General features: G+C 40.7%; 1 protein-coding gene across 1 annotated transcript; it reads right to left on the reverse strand.

The window, feature by feature from the left end:
- On the reverse strand, window positions 1–4,699 carry LOC127225646 (olfactory receptor 10AD1). Its single transcript, XM_051189119.1, has 2 exons — window positions 4,695–4,699; window positions 1–967 (listed from the first exon to the last, which is right to left on the reverse strand). Exons 1-2 carry the CDS (start codon window positions 4,697–4,699, stop codon window positions 1–3), a joined length of 972 nt encoding a protein of 323 aa, XP_051045076.1.
- Window positions 4,700–14,250: the final 9,551 nt, after the last annotated feature.

Genomic DNA, 14,250 nt, shown 5'->3' on the forward strand with positions numbered 1-14,250 from the left:
CTAGATAGACTCTGCCTGAGCCAGGTTGCCTCTCCCAAGGGCCCTCCCCATGGCTCCCTTCATTTCCTTGTTGCGGAAACTGTAGATGATGGGGTTGCACATGGGGGTGATGATGGTGTAGAGGAGGGAGAAAGGCTTGTCTTTGTCAGGCCCATGTGTACTGCGGGGATTCATGTAAGAGAACATGGCTGAGGTGTAGAAAAAGATGACCACAGTCAGGTGGGAGGCACAAGTGGAGAATGTCTTCCCCCTACCTGAGGAGGAGGCTCTGCTAAGGATGGAGGCCAGGATGCGGGCATAGGAGGTGACGATGAGCACCATGGGGCTGAGCAGCACGACAATGGCATCAAGAAAGATCACCTTCAGGCTGAACTGAGGGTCCCCACAGGAGAGGGCAATCACTATGGGGGCCTCACAGAAGAAGTTTTCTATGTGGTTTTCTCTGCAGAAAGGACCTTGAAATGTCATGTAATCAAGAAGGATGCCATTGACCATCCCAAAGATCCAGGAAGTTAGCACCAGCCTGACACACATCTGCCGACTTACGATCTGGGCATAGTTCAGTGGGTGGCAGATTGCAACATAACGATCATAGGCCATGAAAGCCAAGAGGATGCACTCGGCCACACCCACACCAAAGACCAGATACATCTGAGTCAAACAGGAGGCAAAGGAGACAGTGTGGTTCTTGGTCACCAGATGGATCAACATCTGTGGGATGGTGGTGGTGATGAAGCAGATGTCCAGGAAGGACAGGTGTCCAAGGAAGAAGTACATGGGGCTGTTGAGTCTGGGGTCAGTCCAGGTGATGAAGATGATGAGGCCATTCATGGCCATGGCGAGGCTGTAGAGAGCCAAGAAGAGGGTGAAGAGCAATGCCCGTGTGGAAGGGGAGCTCTGCTCAAAGCCCACGAGAACGAACTCTGTCACTGCACTGGTGTTCTGTTGGTTCACCCTTTGGAGTTTGCTTTGAGAGGAAAGGAAGAAAGGAAGGACATGTGAGTGAACAGTATGGAGGAATGATTTACTTTGATTTTCTGTTGCTGTGGAAAAAAAAAAAAACACCGACTAAAAAGCAACCTGGTGCTGTGAAATAATCCTGTACACTGTGAATATGTATTGCTTTTATTGTTAATAAAAAGCTGATTGGCCAGTAGCCATGCAGAAAGTATACAACCAAACTAAGAATGTGGTAAGAGGACGAGTGGAGACCAAGGAGTCGCCAATCAGTCACAGAACACTCAAAGTGGGACAGAGGTAAAAGCCACAAGCCTCTGGGTAGCATATGCATTAATAGAAATGTGTTCAGTTGTAAAAGCTAGTTAATAACAAGCATGAACTATTGGCCAAGTATTTTCAACTAATATTAAATCTTTGTGTTTGTTATTTAGGAAGTGGCTGCCAGGATGGGAAAACTCCCACCTACAACCTGGGGAGGCAAAGGCTTATTTTGGCTATAGGTTGTATTCCATCATTAAGGGAACTCAAGGCAGGAACTCAAGGCAGGAACCCACAGGGAAGACTGAAGAAGGAACCCTGGACGAATGCTGCCTACTATTTCCTCTACTTGGCTTTGTTCAGCTACCATTTTTACACAGGCCAAGCACACACTCCCAAACATGGCACTGTCCATAGGTTTGGCCCTCCTTCGTTAAGCAACAATGAGGACAGTGCCCCACTGGTGTGTCCCAGGGAGATCTAATGGAAACAATTCTTTAACGGATACCCTCCTTCCATGGTATGTTAAGATTTGCTTCAGGTTGACAAAGATTACCCAGTATAAGAAGCTATTTGGATAACATACTTGTATAAGTATAGTTTAGGGGTAAATGAACAAAAAAGATAGCAAGTTATAATTACACTAAATTCTATTAAAGGCACAGAACATGTCAGGGCTATTGTAGGCTTCAGTAGTGTAATAATCAACCAAGGATTGCTTGTAGGATTTTTGTGTCTACTGGTTTGGTCCTGAAATGCCATCTTCAGTTTCTCCTACTTCTCCCCAGTTATATAGAGAGATAAATTTAAGATTCATAGCAAAATTGAAGAGAGATTAATGATTACCTTTAGTCTCTATATCAATATATGCACATACCCCCAACTGTCAACATCTCATAGCACAGTGGAGTATCTGATGATTGTTAAGTCAATATCTACACACCATAGGCACCAACATTAATAGCTTACATTCCAGTTCACTCTGGTTCACTTTGGTGCTATATATTCTGGGCACTGGAGAATCAGTGACAAGTTGGACACTAGAGTGTCCAGTCTAGTTTTACTCATCCACTAATCCCCTGTGCCCAGCTAACTCCTTGACTGATCATTTCATAGTGCTTATGGACTGCTGAAGTGGTCTTAAATTGGTGGGATTATGTTTAGAGACAAACAGGATCTAGAACAGCATAACAAAGCATTTAAGGGAACTTTGAAGTGAAGACATGGGCAGAATCTGAGAGCTCTCTTTAAGTGTGAATAGGTTTCCCATCAAGAAGAGAGAATTTACTTTTCCTGTGAAACCTCAATAAGTACACCAGACTCCAATAGTGCAAAAAAAAAAAAAATCATTCGACAGTGTTTTTGCAAAATTCTGGAATCAGTTTAAAAGCAGAGAGGAAATGGTCATTTTTATGGATTAACACAAAACACTAAAATTCATTGAAAGAAAGATGGAATTAGACTAATATTCTAAGTGAAATTTCTCATTGCTGAATATTTTAAATGCTAATTACATGTTATGATTTCCTAGAGAATTTAAAAACACCTCTATGCCCAGGCTGTTAACCAGACCATTAAAAAAGTAGATATTGGGAGGTATTCAGGCATCAGCACATTAAAATTTAAATACACAATAATAATCATAGATAGATAGATAGATGGATAGATAGGTAGATGGATGGATGGAGAGCGACCTATAGATAAGTATAGATGAAGTATATATATTGAAAAATGATAGGTTGTCAGAGAGCTATAGGTAGATGATAGCGATATACAGATAGATGGTGAGATAGATGGATAGAGAGACAGATGGATGAATGGAGACAGCAATAGATGGATGGATGGATGGATAGATAAATAGGTGATAGATGTGTGTGTGAAGTACAACATGATGTTTTGACATATGTCTGTATTATGGGATAAATCAAAATGATAACATATCAATCACCCCCACATGATAATTTTAAAAGTTATGCAGGTGATTCTAATGTGCAATCAAGCCTTACCTGAGAATCATGAAAATAGGTAAAGGTGACAAAAACTAAGGTCCTAATAGTCCTAGCTTCTGGTAACTCCATAGGTTAAGTCCTTTCTACCCTATAGCAAGTTTCATGTTTTCCAAGGCTAGTGAAATTTGTGAAAATATAAATTAGAAGATCCTTAACATCTTCATAAAGCAATCAAGCTACTAAGAACAAAACCTTCAAGACTACATGAAAGATAATTATAACCAAGAGAATGTAGCAATGATGGTGAAATGGCCAAACAACTGTTACTGAATAGAATTCAGCACTGCACTTAAGGGGATCATAACATGGCCCATGGGTGTTCATTGCTGGGATCTGAGTGTCTTCAAGTAGGAATGCCACTACATGGCTCATTGTATTAATACACGAAAAGTTAATTCCTCTAATTACATAGGTGTTTAGGGCCATTTGATAAAATTAGACATTAGTACCCACTTTAAACAATTCATAGTAAAGTAAGACTAGAAAGGTGTTTCCACCACATTATCTGATTCTACATTAAAATAATTGCAAAACAAATGGTGCTACATATTCCACGCACATCATAATTCCTTTAAGCTTTGCCATTATCCTGTGTGCTTGGTAGTCTGTTTTTCACCCTCGTTTTATAGGAAGAACCAATGCCTTTCCCAAGGTCAGACAGTAAGTGGTGAAGGTCAAATTCAAACCAGGAGACCCTGGATGTTTCCATGCCAATGATATCCTCACATTATTTATGGGCTTCAGATATCCTATCAGCACTAGAAAACAAAACAAACCTAGACAAATTAAATAAGCTGTGTTGTGGCATCATAGTCTTAACAAAGGGCTTTAGGTAGGGGCACCTTCTTCATAATATGAATTTTTATGGTACAAACCAAGCATGATGTACCCCAAGCTACTAATGTAACACTGCTACTTATGAGGAGATACAATCTGGTCAACACTAAGTGTGTTTCCCACCACATAAAGATACAGACTGAGAGCACAGGGCTCAGGAGGCGGCCCAGGGGGGAGAGTGTTTGCTGCACAAGTGTGAGGAAGGACCTGGGTTTCAGTCTCTAGAAACCATGTGCAGCTGGGTGTGCCTTTAATCCAGGGCTCATAGGTTCCTTATGAGATAGAGACAGGTAATTTCTTGGTATGCTATGCATCTGCAGACAGCCCCAAGTGATTCTGCTTCAAACAAGGTGGAAGATGAGGGCCAACACCTGAGGTTGTCCTTTCACTTCTGGGCATGTACCATGACATGCACAGGCCTCCTTGCATATACCCATCTAAACACACATCAAACACACACACAGACACACAGGCACACACATTGTACATACAAACCGAAAGCATAGGTAACAGTAAACTGTTGTAACCAAATTAGGAAATGATGCTTTTTTGACTATTTACTGTTTGTTTTTAAGTATAATTTATTTAGTTGTAAGTCAGATTATCTGTTACTAATGACTTATGTCTTACCTCATTGTGTTGCTGTGACTAAAATGGTCAGTCACAAAGTCACAGCAGCAGGTAAGAGAGAGGACTCCATGATGCCTGAAGCTGAGCTACCCAGGGAGAACATCTGGTGTTGGATCTACTCTGGAAAAAAATGGCTTGTTAACACAGTCCAATCTGGTGGGACATTTTCTTAATGGAGGCTCTTTCTTCCAGAATGACTCTAGCTGGTATCAAGTTGACATAAAACTAGCCAGCACAACCTACTATTATTTTGTTAAATGGACATAGTATGAAATTCATCTCTTTCCTCATAGATTAGTGTAGCTCTCAGACCTCATCAAAGAAATTTCTTTGCGTAGAGGGTGGTTAACACAGAAACTTCACAACTGATCAAAATGCAGAGAATAAGTATTCACAGGGGCTCAGACACAAATAGACATCTATATACTATTTATCCTCAAGGCTCAGGGATCATTTTGGAAGAGGGAGCTTAAAAATTTTAAGAGCTAGGGGCCTGGGAAGACTGGAGACGAACAGTGTCACCTGGACATAGTTGGCCTGTCTGCACTTAATCTGGGTGATGATCGTCTATGATCGTTCACATGGAGGCAGAGGGTAACAAGTCCCTAACTGAGGTTTATTGGCACTTGTTGCCCAGGGTGGTGGAGGTGGTGGTGAAGATGGGGGAAAGAGGAAGAGGGAGATGGGAGGGAGGGAGGGAGAGAGAGAGAGAGAGAGACAGAGACAGAGACAGAGACAGAGTTTTCCTTAAGGGTGTGGTTCCTGGGAGGGCAACCCCACTCCAGAGTCTGGCCTCACACTAGTAAGCATAAGGACATCACTAATTCAAGCTGATGGAATATTAAATTTTTTAAAAAGGACAGAAAGCACAGGAAGTCAGGGGGTTGGAAAGCGGGGCAGCTCTTGGAGGATAAAAGAAGGGTTGGAGGAGAACATGGTCAAAATACATGGTATGAGATTCTCAAAGAATTATTCAAAATATATTCATTCCTGTGATGTAGAGACCATCGGTTATTTGGGAAGTTCAAGGGCTTAGAATTAAACCCTGGCTCCCCCACTTTCCCAACTGTGTAATATAAGTAACTTAAGTTACCAGATTTTAGTTTCCTCATCTCCAAAACAAAAATAATAATGGCTCCAATACCACTGGATTAACCTGAGGACAAAATGAACAATTCTTATGAAATTTTTGAGACAGTGCTTAGCGCATAATGCTATTGAGAAACTTACTAAATAAGTAGGTGGATCCATTTAAAACTTTTACTCTAATAAATTAGTATCAGCTCTAAATAGGACATCTATATAACACCCCTTCATCCCAAGACTCAGGAATCATAGTGACAGATGGCAGAAATTGTTAAAGCCAGATGAGTGGACATCTGCAACAAAACAGTATTTTCAGGACAGGACAGCAGTGTCACATATGTGACCTGACAGGGGCTATGATTGCACACAGAAGACCAAGCCAGCCAAAACTGTCTATAAATAAAAACAATCCAACAAACCTGATCATAATGTCCTTCTGAGAATTATCCCCTTTTAAATAATGTGAAAGAAAAGATAACACAAAGAAAACCTCTCTTTCCTAAAACATACTCAAACTCTCAGAACCCTAAGAGGCTCAGGGAAACATAAGGAAAGTGTGCCAGTTAATATGTGCATAGACTTCAGCCTCTAGACATAAAGGGTTTGGTTATTTGTACAGAACAGGGTTGAAAGAAATCATAAAGGCTTCTGACACTGATAATAGCAAGAGCATTCTTTCCTGTGATCTCAGCACAACCATAGTTCGTGTGAACTGTAGTCCCTGTTGTGCCAACTTGAAAATATATATTGATTGTAGAGATAACCAACATAAGATGAGAAGTTCAAGTTATCATATCTGAAAGGCTTTTAAAGAACTAAGAGGTTTCCTGCTCAATGACATGGACAGAATTAGAAGTAAAAGATACATTGTTTGAGACTCATTATCTATATGTGAAAACCATAGACAGATATTAAAGATATGTGCCCAGAGCTCAGGGTTTGAACTTAGATAAACCAAGTTAAGTATCTCTTACCTGAAATGTTCGACAGGAGAAGTGTTTTTGGAATTTCACATTTTTTTTTCATATCAGTATACAATGAAATAGCTTGAGGATGACCCCCATGTCCAAAAACAAAATTCACTTATATTTAATATATTCCTTATGCACATAGACTGAAAATGATTTAATATAGTGTCTTAATGATTCTGTGCACTTTGAGCCACCGTAAAGCAAAGGGCTAACTATTTCAGTCACTCAAGACCATGTCTCTCGGAAGGTGTAGCCAGGCTGAAGGGACTGGAAGGGTCATCTCTCCCTTTGAATAAATTATGATTTGTCCCTGAGTTTTGAGGCAACTGGTTACATGAAGTCAAGTGATTGATATGGACTCTCAACAAGTTTGGACTTTTAGCATTTTGTATCTTGTGTGTTCAGGCTGTAGAAGTTCAAACCACACTTACATTTCAGTTTTGCCTCTTGGTAAGAGCACCCTGCTAAGACCTTTTCCTGTGTGGGGTGGTGTAAGATGAATGGATAACAGAAATACTAAAATTGTTGTGAGTAACGAACAGTGGTTATCCTTCTCACCATTTCCTTTTCTTCTTTGAACTATATATGTTAGAAAAGAGCTTTTAAGATTTTTTGATCTCAATAGTTTGTTTAAAGAGAGGTTTTCTAGGTCAGAAAGTTCTTGAATAGCTGTCATGTTGCTTGCAGTTCTTTGTACAGAGAGAGCATCAGTTTGAGAATGAGTAATGGGGGGCACAGGAGGTGTTGGAGGAAGGAAAAGGAGGGGAGAAGTGACAAAACTATATTTTAATTAAGGACAGTTTCATAAAAAGAAAAAACATTGTCATGTCCTTAACTCCCGTTCTGTTTCTTTTAACTCCATTTATTCTGTAGATCTTAGAGAAAATGAAAAGTCTATCTCATTGTAATATATTCATAAGCCTCTGTGAGACATTCTTAATTTTTCTCAAATGAGCAAGAAAGGAAAATGCAGAGACAACCAGAAAGTCTCTTCACTTAGGGAAATGGATTGAGAGGGAAGGATTAATGGGAACAGAGGGAGAGGAATGAGTTATGAGGCAGGTGAAAGGGGGGAGGCAGATGAGTGAAAACAAATGATGAAATCAAATACAGAAATGAGTGAGAATGTTAGAAAAAGGGGAAACAAGAATAGATTGAAAAAAAAAAACATTGCAATGGTGATTTCTGCAAGATCCCGCAGTTTGTATTCATTTCTGCATATGTTCTTCATAAACAAAGCATGAGGAGTGGTTTTAAAAAGTTTCTTGCATATGTATGGATGGGGAGTGGAGCCTGGAAAAGAGTAAATGCACTGACTTGTCAAGCAGCTTCAGGGAAGAAGAGGCAACACTAACTTTTGAGTATCCTCAAATATTTCTCTCACTGAGTTACTTAATAATAAATTATTTAAAATGATAGAGGTAGGACATTCTCTTTCTGCTACTGCTGTGGAAAGCTGATGGGCACATGATGGAAAATAAAAACGACGAGGGACATAGGAGGCAGAAAGAGCTAAAATAATAGAAATAAAGAATCTAGAAAAAATGAGTAGTCAAAGATGTCTGCATAAATATAATGGGATGTTTGGATGGTTTGATGCAGAGTCAACTTCCTGAACCAGATGTTTGGAATGGCCCACCCCAGCCCTCTGGCTCCGAGAATGCAGGTCTTTTCATGTTCTTTCCCCGTAGATGGGTCAATTCAGGAGACTCATCCTGACAGTGACAACAGTCTGTCATTCTCTCACCAGAGCCAAGGCAGGTGTGTAGACAGAGATCCAGATGGCAACACAATGGGGAGACCCAGAGGAGGAAGATTCTAAGCAGACAATTGGGATAGCAGAGACAGAACTGGACGTCTACAGGAGAAACTGCAAGTGCAGGGATCTCGGAGTCAAGCTCTGCCATCTCTCCCCTGCGGACACTATGTGCAGAGTGCAGGTATGATATGAATAAGGGGTTAGTTAGTAAGTGCTCATTTCTAGGATACCCAGAGAGGCAGTGTCAGCTTTCACATGGAATGAAACATTCACTAACCTTTTCCATGAGCCGAGACACATACTGAAGAAGTCATTGGTTGTGCTGATCTTACTTGCGGAGCAAAGGTGAACTGAGTTCTGTTGCAAACCCACTGGATATTTATAGGATCAGGAGCTGCAGTAATCTCATACACACATGCGCACAGGAAGGTAGAATGGCAGCCAATGGGCTTTCAGAATCAAGGAGCTGTTTTTCACTGCTCACCAATGGAACCTGACTGTAACTGACAATCTGCTCTTGCAGTGTGTCTTAATTGGCTGGCATTCAAGAGCCCAGATACACTACTGTACTCCTAGAATCCCTAGGGGTTTTTGCTCATCGACAAAATGCCCTGGAATTTCTGCTTGAGAGTTTTTTTTTTCTTTCTTGTGTCTTTTTTTTATTATTATTTGAGAATTACATACATGTATACAATGATATATTACTATATCCTCCCCCATTTCTTCATCTCCCCTCTAACATGTCCTTTCTCAACTTTATGCCTTTTGTTTTGGTGACTCACTAAGTTCAACTAGTGCTGTCCATATGTGCATTCATGGGTCATCCCTACCAGTGGCCACATCTTCACAGAAAAAGAATTCTCTCTGCCCCTGCAACAATCAGCTGCCAGTAGCTGCTGGGTGTGGAAAGGACTGGAGAGCACCTTTATATCTCTGATGTTGCACAGATGACCACATCTCCCATGCATTTCAGTAGCTGCTTTGAGCGTGAGAACCATACTTTGTCCGGAAGACAGCATTCCCCTCCATCCTTTAGCTCTTACGTTCCTTCTACTCTTTCTTCCTCAGTGTTGAGTACTGGATGGCTGATAATGATGGTCCATTTAGGGACAAGCATTCACAATCTTAGCACCCTGACCTGTTATTTGTATCTGTGATGGCTGCTGCCCACTGCAATAAACAAGCTTCTCTGGTAAAGGCTGAGGTCAGCCATGGTCTTTGGATATAAACTGCAAATATTTAGAAGACAATTTGAGAACATAGCCATTTGGCAAAGTAACCATAGCATTTTCTACCCTATGGCCTATGAGCTCCCCAAGGCCAGGAACTTTTGATCAAGGTTACAGCACTAGATATAAAATTCTTTCTTTTGGAGTGATCCTCAAATGCATGTCGAAATCAGTTAGTTACCCATAACAGTCATGCCACTATTGTATCAGTGGCCACACCTTACTTGGCAAGTCAGTATTGTTGCATGCAGGGTGAACCTGTGGGTAAGACCACTTATGTCTTGCATCTGCCAACTGCCAACCTAGCTCCTTCTGGCAGTATGAGACCCATCTCTCTGTTTCCTGAGTGTGGGCACAGCATAGCCCCTGCCTCACCTCCCCTGCCATGGTGAATTGTATCCCTTAAATCACTAGTATAGGTATTTAAGCATAGATAGCTTTTACTGGGTATTTAACGAGAAAAACACCTTACAAACCATTCTTAATCAGTCTGTCCACTTAAGAGAGAGAAAGAGATTTGAGATTAAGTTTGGGTTATCACAAGCTATGGTTTTCTGTAAAATATCTCAGCTATTTCCTTCACCAATGCATGCTTTTGATAGAAAATAAAACAGTTCCCAAATTCATTTTGTGGTTTAACCCTTTTCTTAGGAAACCCTTAACATTTTATTGCGTGGGAGTTTTGGAATTATTGTTCCAGCATAATGGGGACTAGGAGGATTGGCTCAGTTTGTGTGGTGGTTTGAATGAGAATGGCCCCATAGGCTCCTGTGTTTTCTTACTTGGTGGAATTGTTTTGGAAGGATTAGGAGGTGTGGCCTTGTTGGAGAAGGTGTGGCACTGGGGCAGGCTTTGAGGTTTCACAGATCAAACCATGCGCTCTTAGCTATTCCTGTCACCTTTGCTGTGCCATCATGGACTCTAACCCTTTGGAACTGTAAGCCCTATTAAATGTGTTCTTTTATAAGGTGGTCTTGGTGTTTTGTCTCAGCAATAGGAAAGTAACCGAGACAGTCAGTAAAGTACTTGCCACACAAGCATGATGACCTGAATTCTGATCCATAACACCCACTTTAGAAGCTGGCTATGGTGGTGCAGGTCTATAATAATCCAGGTGCTGGGGTGGCGGAAACAAGAGCATCCCCAGGTCATGTTATCCAGACAAACTAATCAAATCAGTGAGCTCCATGAAGATGATCTCTGTGTGACCAGAGGAAATGGAAGAAGGAGCTAGAGAAGGAAGAGCCAGGACAAATACTGAATATTCTACCCGAATATGGCAACAGACCCTCCCTTTTCATTCTTATTTTAGAAAATCAGCATTGAGTTTATTATTTAATTCAGGTAGATTTAATCCTACCAGTAGTTTATGTATCATCTTAGGGTGTTCCACCATTCCAAAATTTCTTAGGGGTCAAGGAGAAGACAGGAAAAGAATGACTATAGGACGAGTGGCCATGGAATCATGGGTTTTGCTAGAGACAGAGACTTGCAGGAGAGGTTTCCTGGCTCAGCATAAGAGGCAAAAAACAAACAAACAAAAAACCCCACCCCTCTTAAAAACAGGACCCAGCAATCCCCCTCTTAGGCATATACCCAAATGATCCACATCCATGCAACAAAGACATGTGTTCAACTATGTTTGTAGCAGCATTATTTGTAATAGCAAAAACCTGGAAGCAACCTAGATGCCCCTCAACTGAAGAATGGATAAAGAAGATTGGTACATTTACACAATGGAATACTACTCAGCAGGAAAAAAAAAAAAAAAAACAAAGGGATCTTGAAATTCACAGGCAAATGGATGGACCTTCCTTGAAGAAACCATTCTGAGATAACCCAGTCAAAAAATAAAAACACGGTATGTACTCACTCGTATATGGATTGTAAACATAGAGCAAAGGATCATCAGCCTATAATTCACAGTGCCAGAGAAACTAGGATACAAGGAGAATTCAAAGAGATTCATATAAGGGGAAAGGGACAAGATCTCCTGAACATATTGGGAATTGGGGGGGGTGTTAGTGAGTAGAGAGGGAACTAGGAGAAAGAGAAGGGGAGGAGAGGAAAACATGTGGGACTAGGAAGATTGATTTAGGGAGAAATAGACGAGAGGGGAGAGAGAGAGAGAGAGAGAGAGAGAGAGAGAGAGAGAGAGAATAAAAGAAGGAGCCTATAGGTTTGAAGACAAAACTGAATCTAGAGAAATGTCCTGAGACCTACAAGACTGACCCCAACTGACAATTTGAGCAACAGTGGAAAGGCTACCATAAATGCCCTTCCCGGATAGTAAGATCAACAACTAACTTATCCATCATCATAGAGCCCTCATCTAGTAGCTGATGGAAACAGAAGCAGACACCCACAACTGAACACTGAGCCGAACTGGAATCCAGATGCAGAGAGGGAGGACAAGACCAGGCTTCAGAAACACACAGACAGCTGACCTGAACAAGGAGGAGCTAATGGGCCCCCAGACTGATACCTGGGAATCCGGCATTGGACCAACTCAGACCTCCTGAACATGGGTCTCAGCTAGAAGGCCTGGGCAGTCTAAGGGACCTTGGATAGTGGAACTAGGATGTATTCCTGGTGCACAAAAGGACTTTGGGAGCACATTCCCCATAGAGGGATATTGCCTTAACCTAGAGACAGGAGAGAAGGCCTAGTCCCTACTCCAAATGACTTGACAGATTTAGATGATCCCCTCCTGGAAGGCATCACCCTACATGTGGAGTGGGGGGGGTAGGTGGGAGGGGAGTTTGTAGGGGGGCATGGGAGAGAGGAAAATAGGGAGGGAGGGAGAGGGAACTGGGGTCGATATGTAAAATTAAAAACAAAAGTGCTGCTTACAATTCAATGGTGTGTATGAATAGCTGGAGAGAATAGCTGGGCACAGGCCTTTAATTCCAGCACTAGGGAGGCAAAGGCAAACAGATCTCTGTAATTTTAAAGTAAACCTGGTATACAGAATAAATTCCAGGGCAGCCAAAGTTACACAGAGAAATCCTGTCTCAAAACATGAAAAAAATAAAAGTAAAAGAAATAAAAAGTAAAAAGTCCACGTGAAGATGGAAATCACAAAAGGGGTCTGGATACTGTATGTTATGGTATTGTCTGTAAATTGCTCAATTACTAAGGAAGAAATAATTACTACAATATACTTGATTATCAGTGCTACTAAATTAATCCAATTTATGTATTTTAAAAATACTTTGGCTCCAAAATTTAAGTCTAAGGACAGGTTACTGGGGGAAAGAATTTCTATTTTTGTTTCCACAGAAAATGAAAAGCTTTGGATTCCTTCCAGACTAACATGGTTTGATCAAGCAAGACCCTGAAGCAGTGTCCCAGGCGATCCAACATTTAAAACAGCTGGGACAAGGCAGCCTTGCAGATCACTGCAGCCAGGGTTTCTGCATCTTCTTAGGATCCCCATGACAGCGCCCCCTACCAGCAGGAAGCAGTTTGGAAAGAACGACTCTCAAATTCCCAAATACTGTCTATAAATGTTTGTTTTCATTTAAATGGGGTTGGTTATAAATGGTTAATGACCACAACCAATCTCTTTAAAGTAAAAATGGGATTATGGTATAGATATAAATACTTTGTTTTGGAATAGATTTTCATTTATTGATACAAATTTAAGGTCAATTTTGTGATATGTATATTTCTCCTCTTGTTTAGGTATTGTGTTTATATAGCTTATTTAAAAATGTATAATTTAGTACAGATTTTAGATAGTTACTTATAATAGTCAAAACTTATAGTTAAGTTAGGATTTCTAGATATACAGAGATGTATTTGAGATGAATAGGCATTCTTCAAACCTTTCAAAGACCTACAGAATATGTCATTTAAAATGGTTTAGGGTTTTTCTTGACAGTGAGGAACAACTGCTCCTGGAAACACCACTTGCATCAGAAAGGAAGATGGACATTAAAGAAACTCATTATGGAGTTTACTTCCAATATGGCAAGACTAGTCATTTAGTCAAGGTACTGATCTTGTCAGAACTGTTAGACTTTATGCTGTATAAACTGGACACGCAGGACCCACAGGAAAGTGACTGCTGAAACAAGATGGACATTGCTACAGGGCTCCTGCTTCATGGGAGAGTCTGCCAGACAGTCTGCAGGACACAGAGAAAAGTGGCTGACAAACTGCCAATACAAGAAGACAGTTTAAAGTTTCCTGCTTTGCTGAGGAGTCTGCCAGACAACTATGGCCTATAGGCTGAAGATGGAATATTACATAAAAACTTCAGGTGACTGATCAGGTAGCAAGATGTCTCTGTTATTTCAAGAGTTTATGTATTATCCTTCTGTGGTCTTCGATGGAATTGAAGACATATAGTTGTGGTTATAGTTTTCCTTAGTTAGGATTAAAGATAAGCTACATATAGGACTTTAGACTCACAAAGATAGGATAGATGATGGAATATTTTCTTTAAATCTTGCTAAATGTTAATAGACTAAATATTGTTAACTGTGGTTCTGTTGTTATATATT

Source organism: Phodopus roborovskii, unplaced genomic scaffold, assembly GCF_943737965.1.
Source record: "Phodopus roborovskii unplaced genomic scaffold, PHOROB, whole genome shotgun sequence".
Lineage (NCBI taxonomy): Eukaryota > Metazoa > Chordata > Mammalia > Rodentia > Cricetidae > Phodopus > Phodopus roborovskii.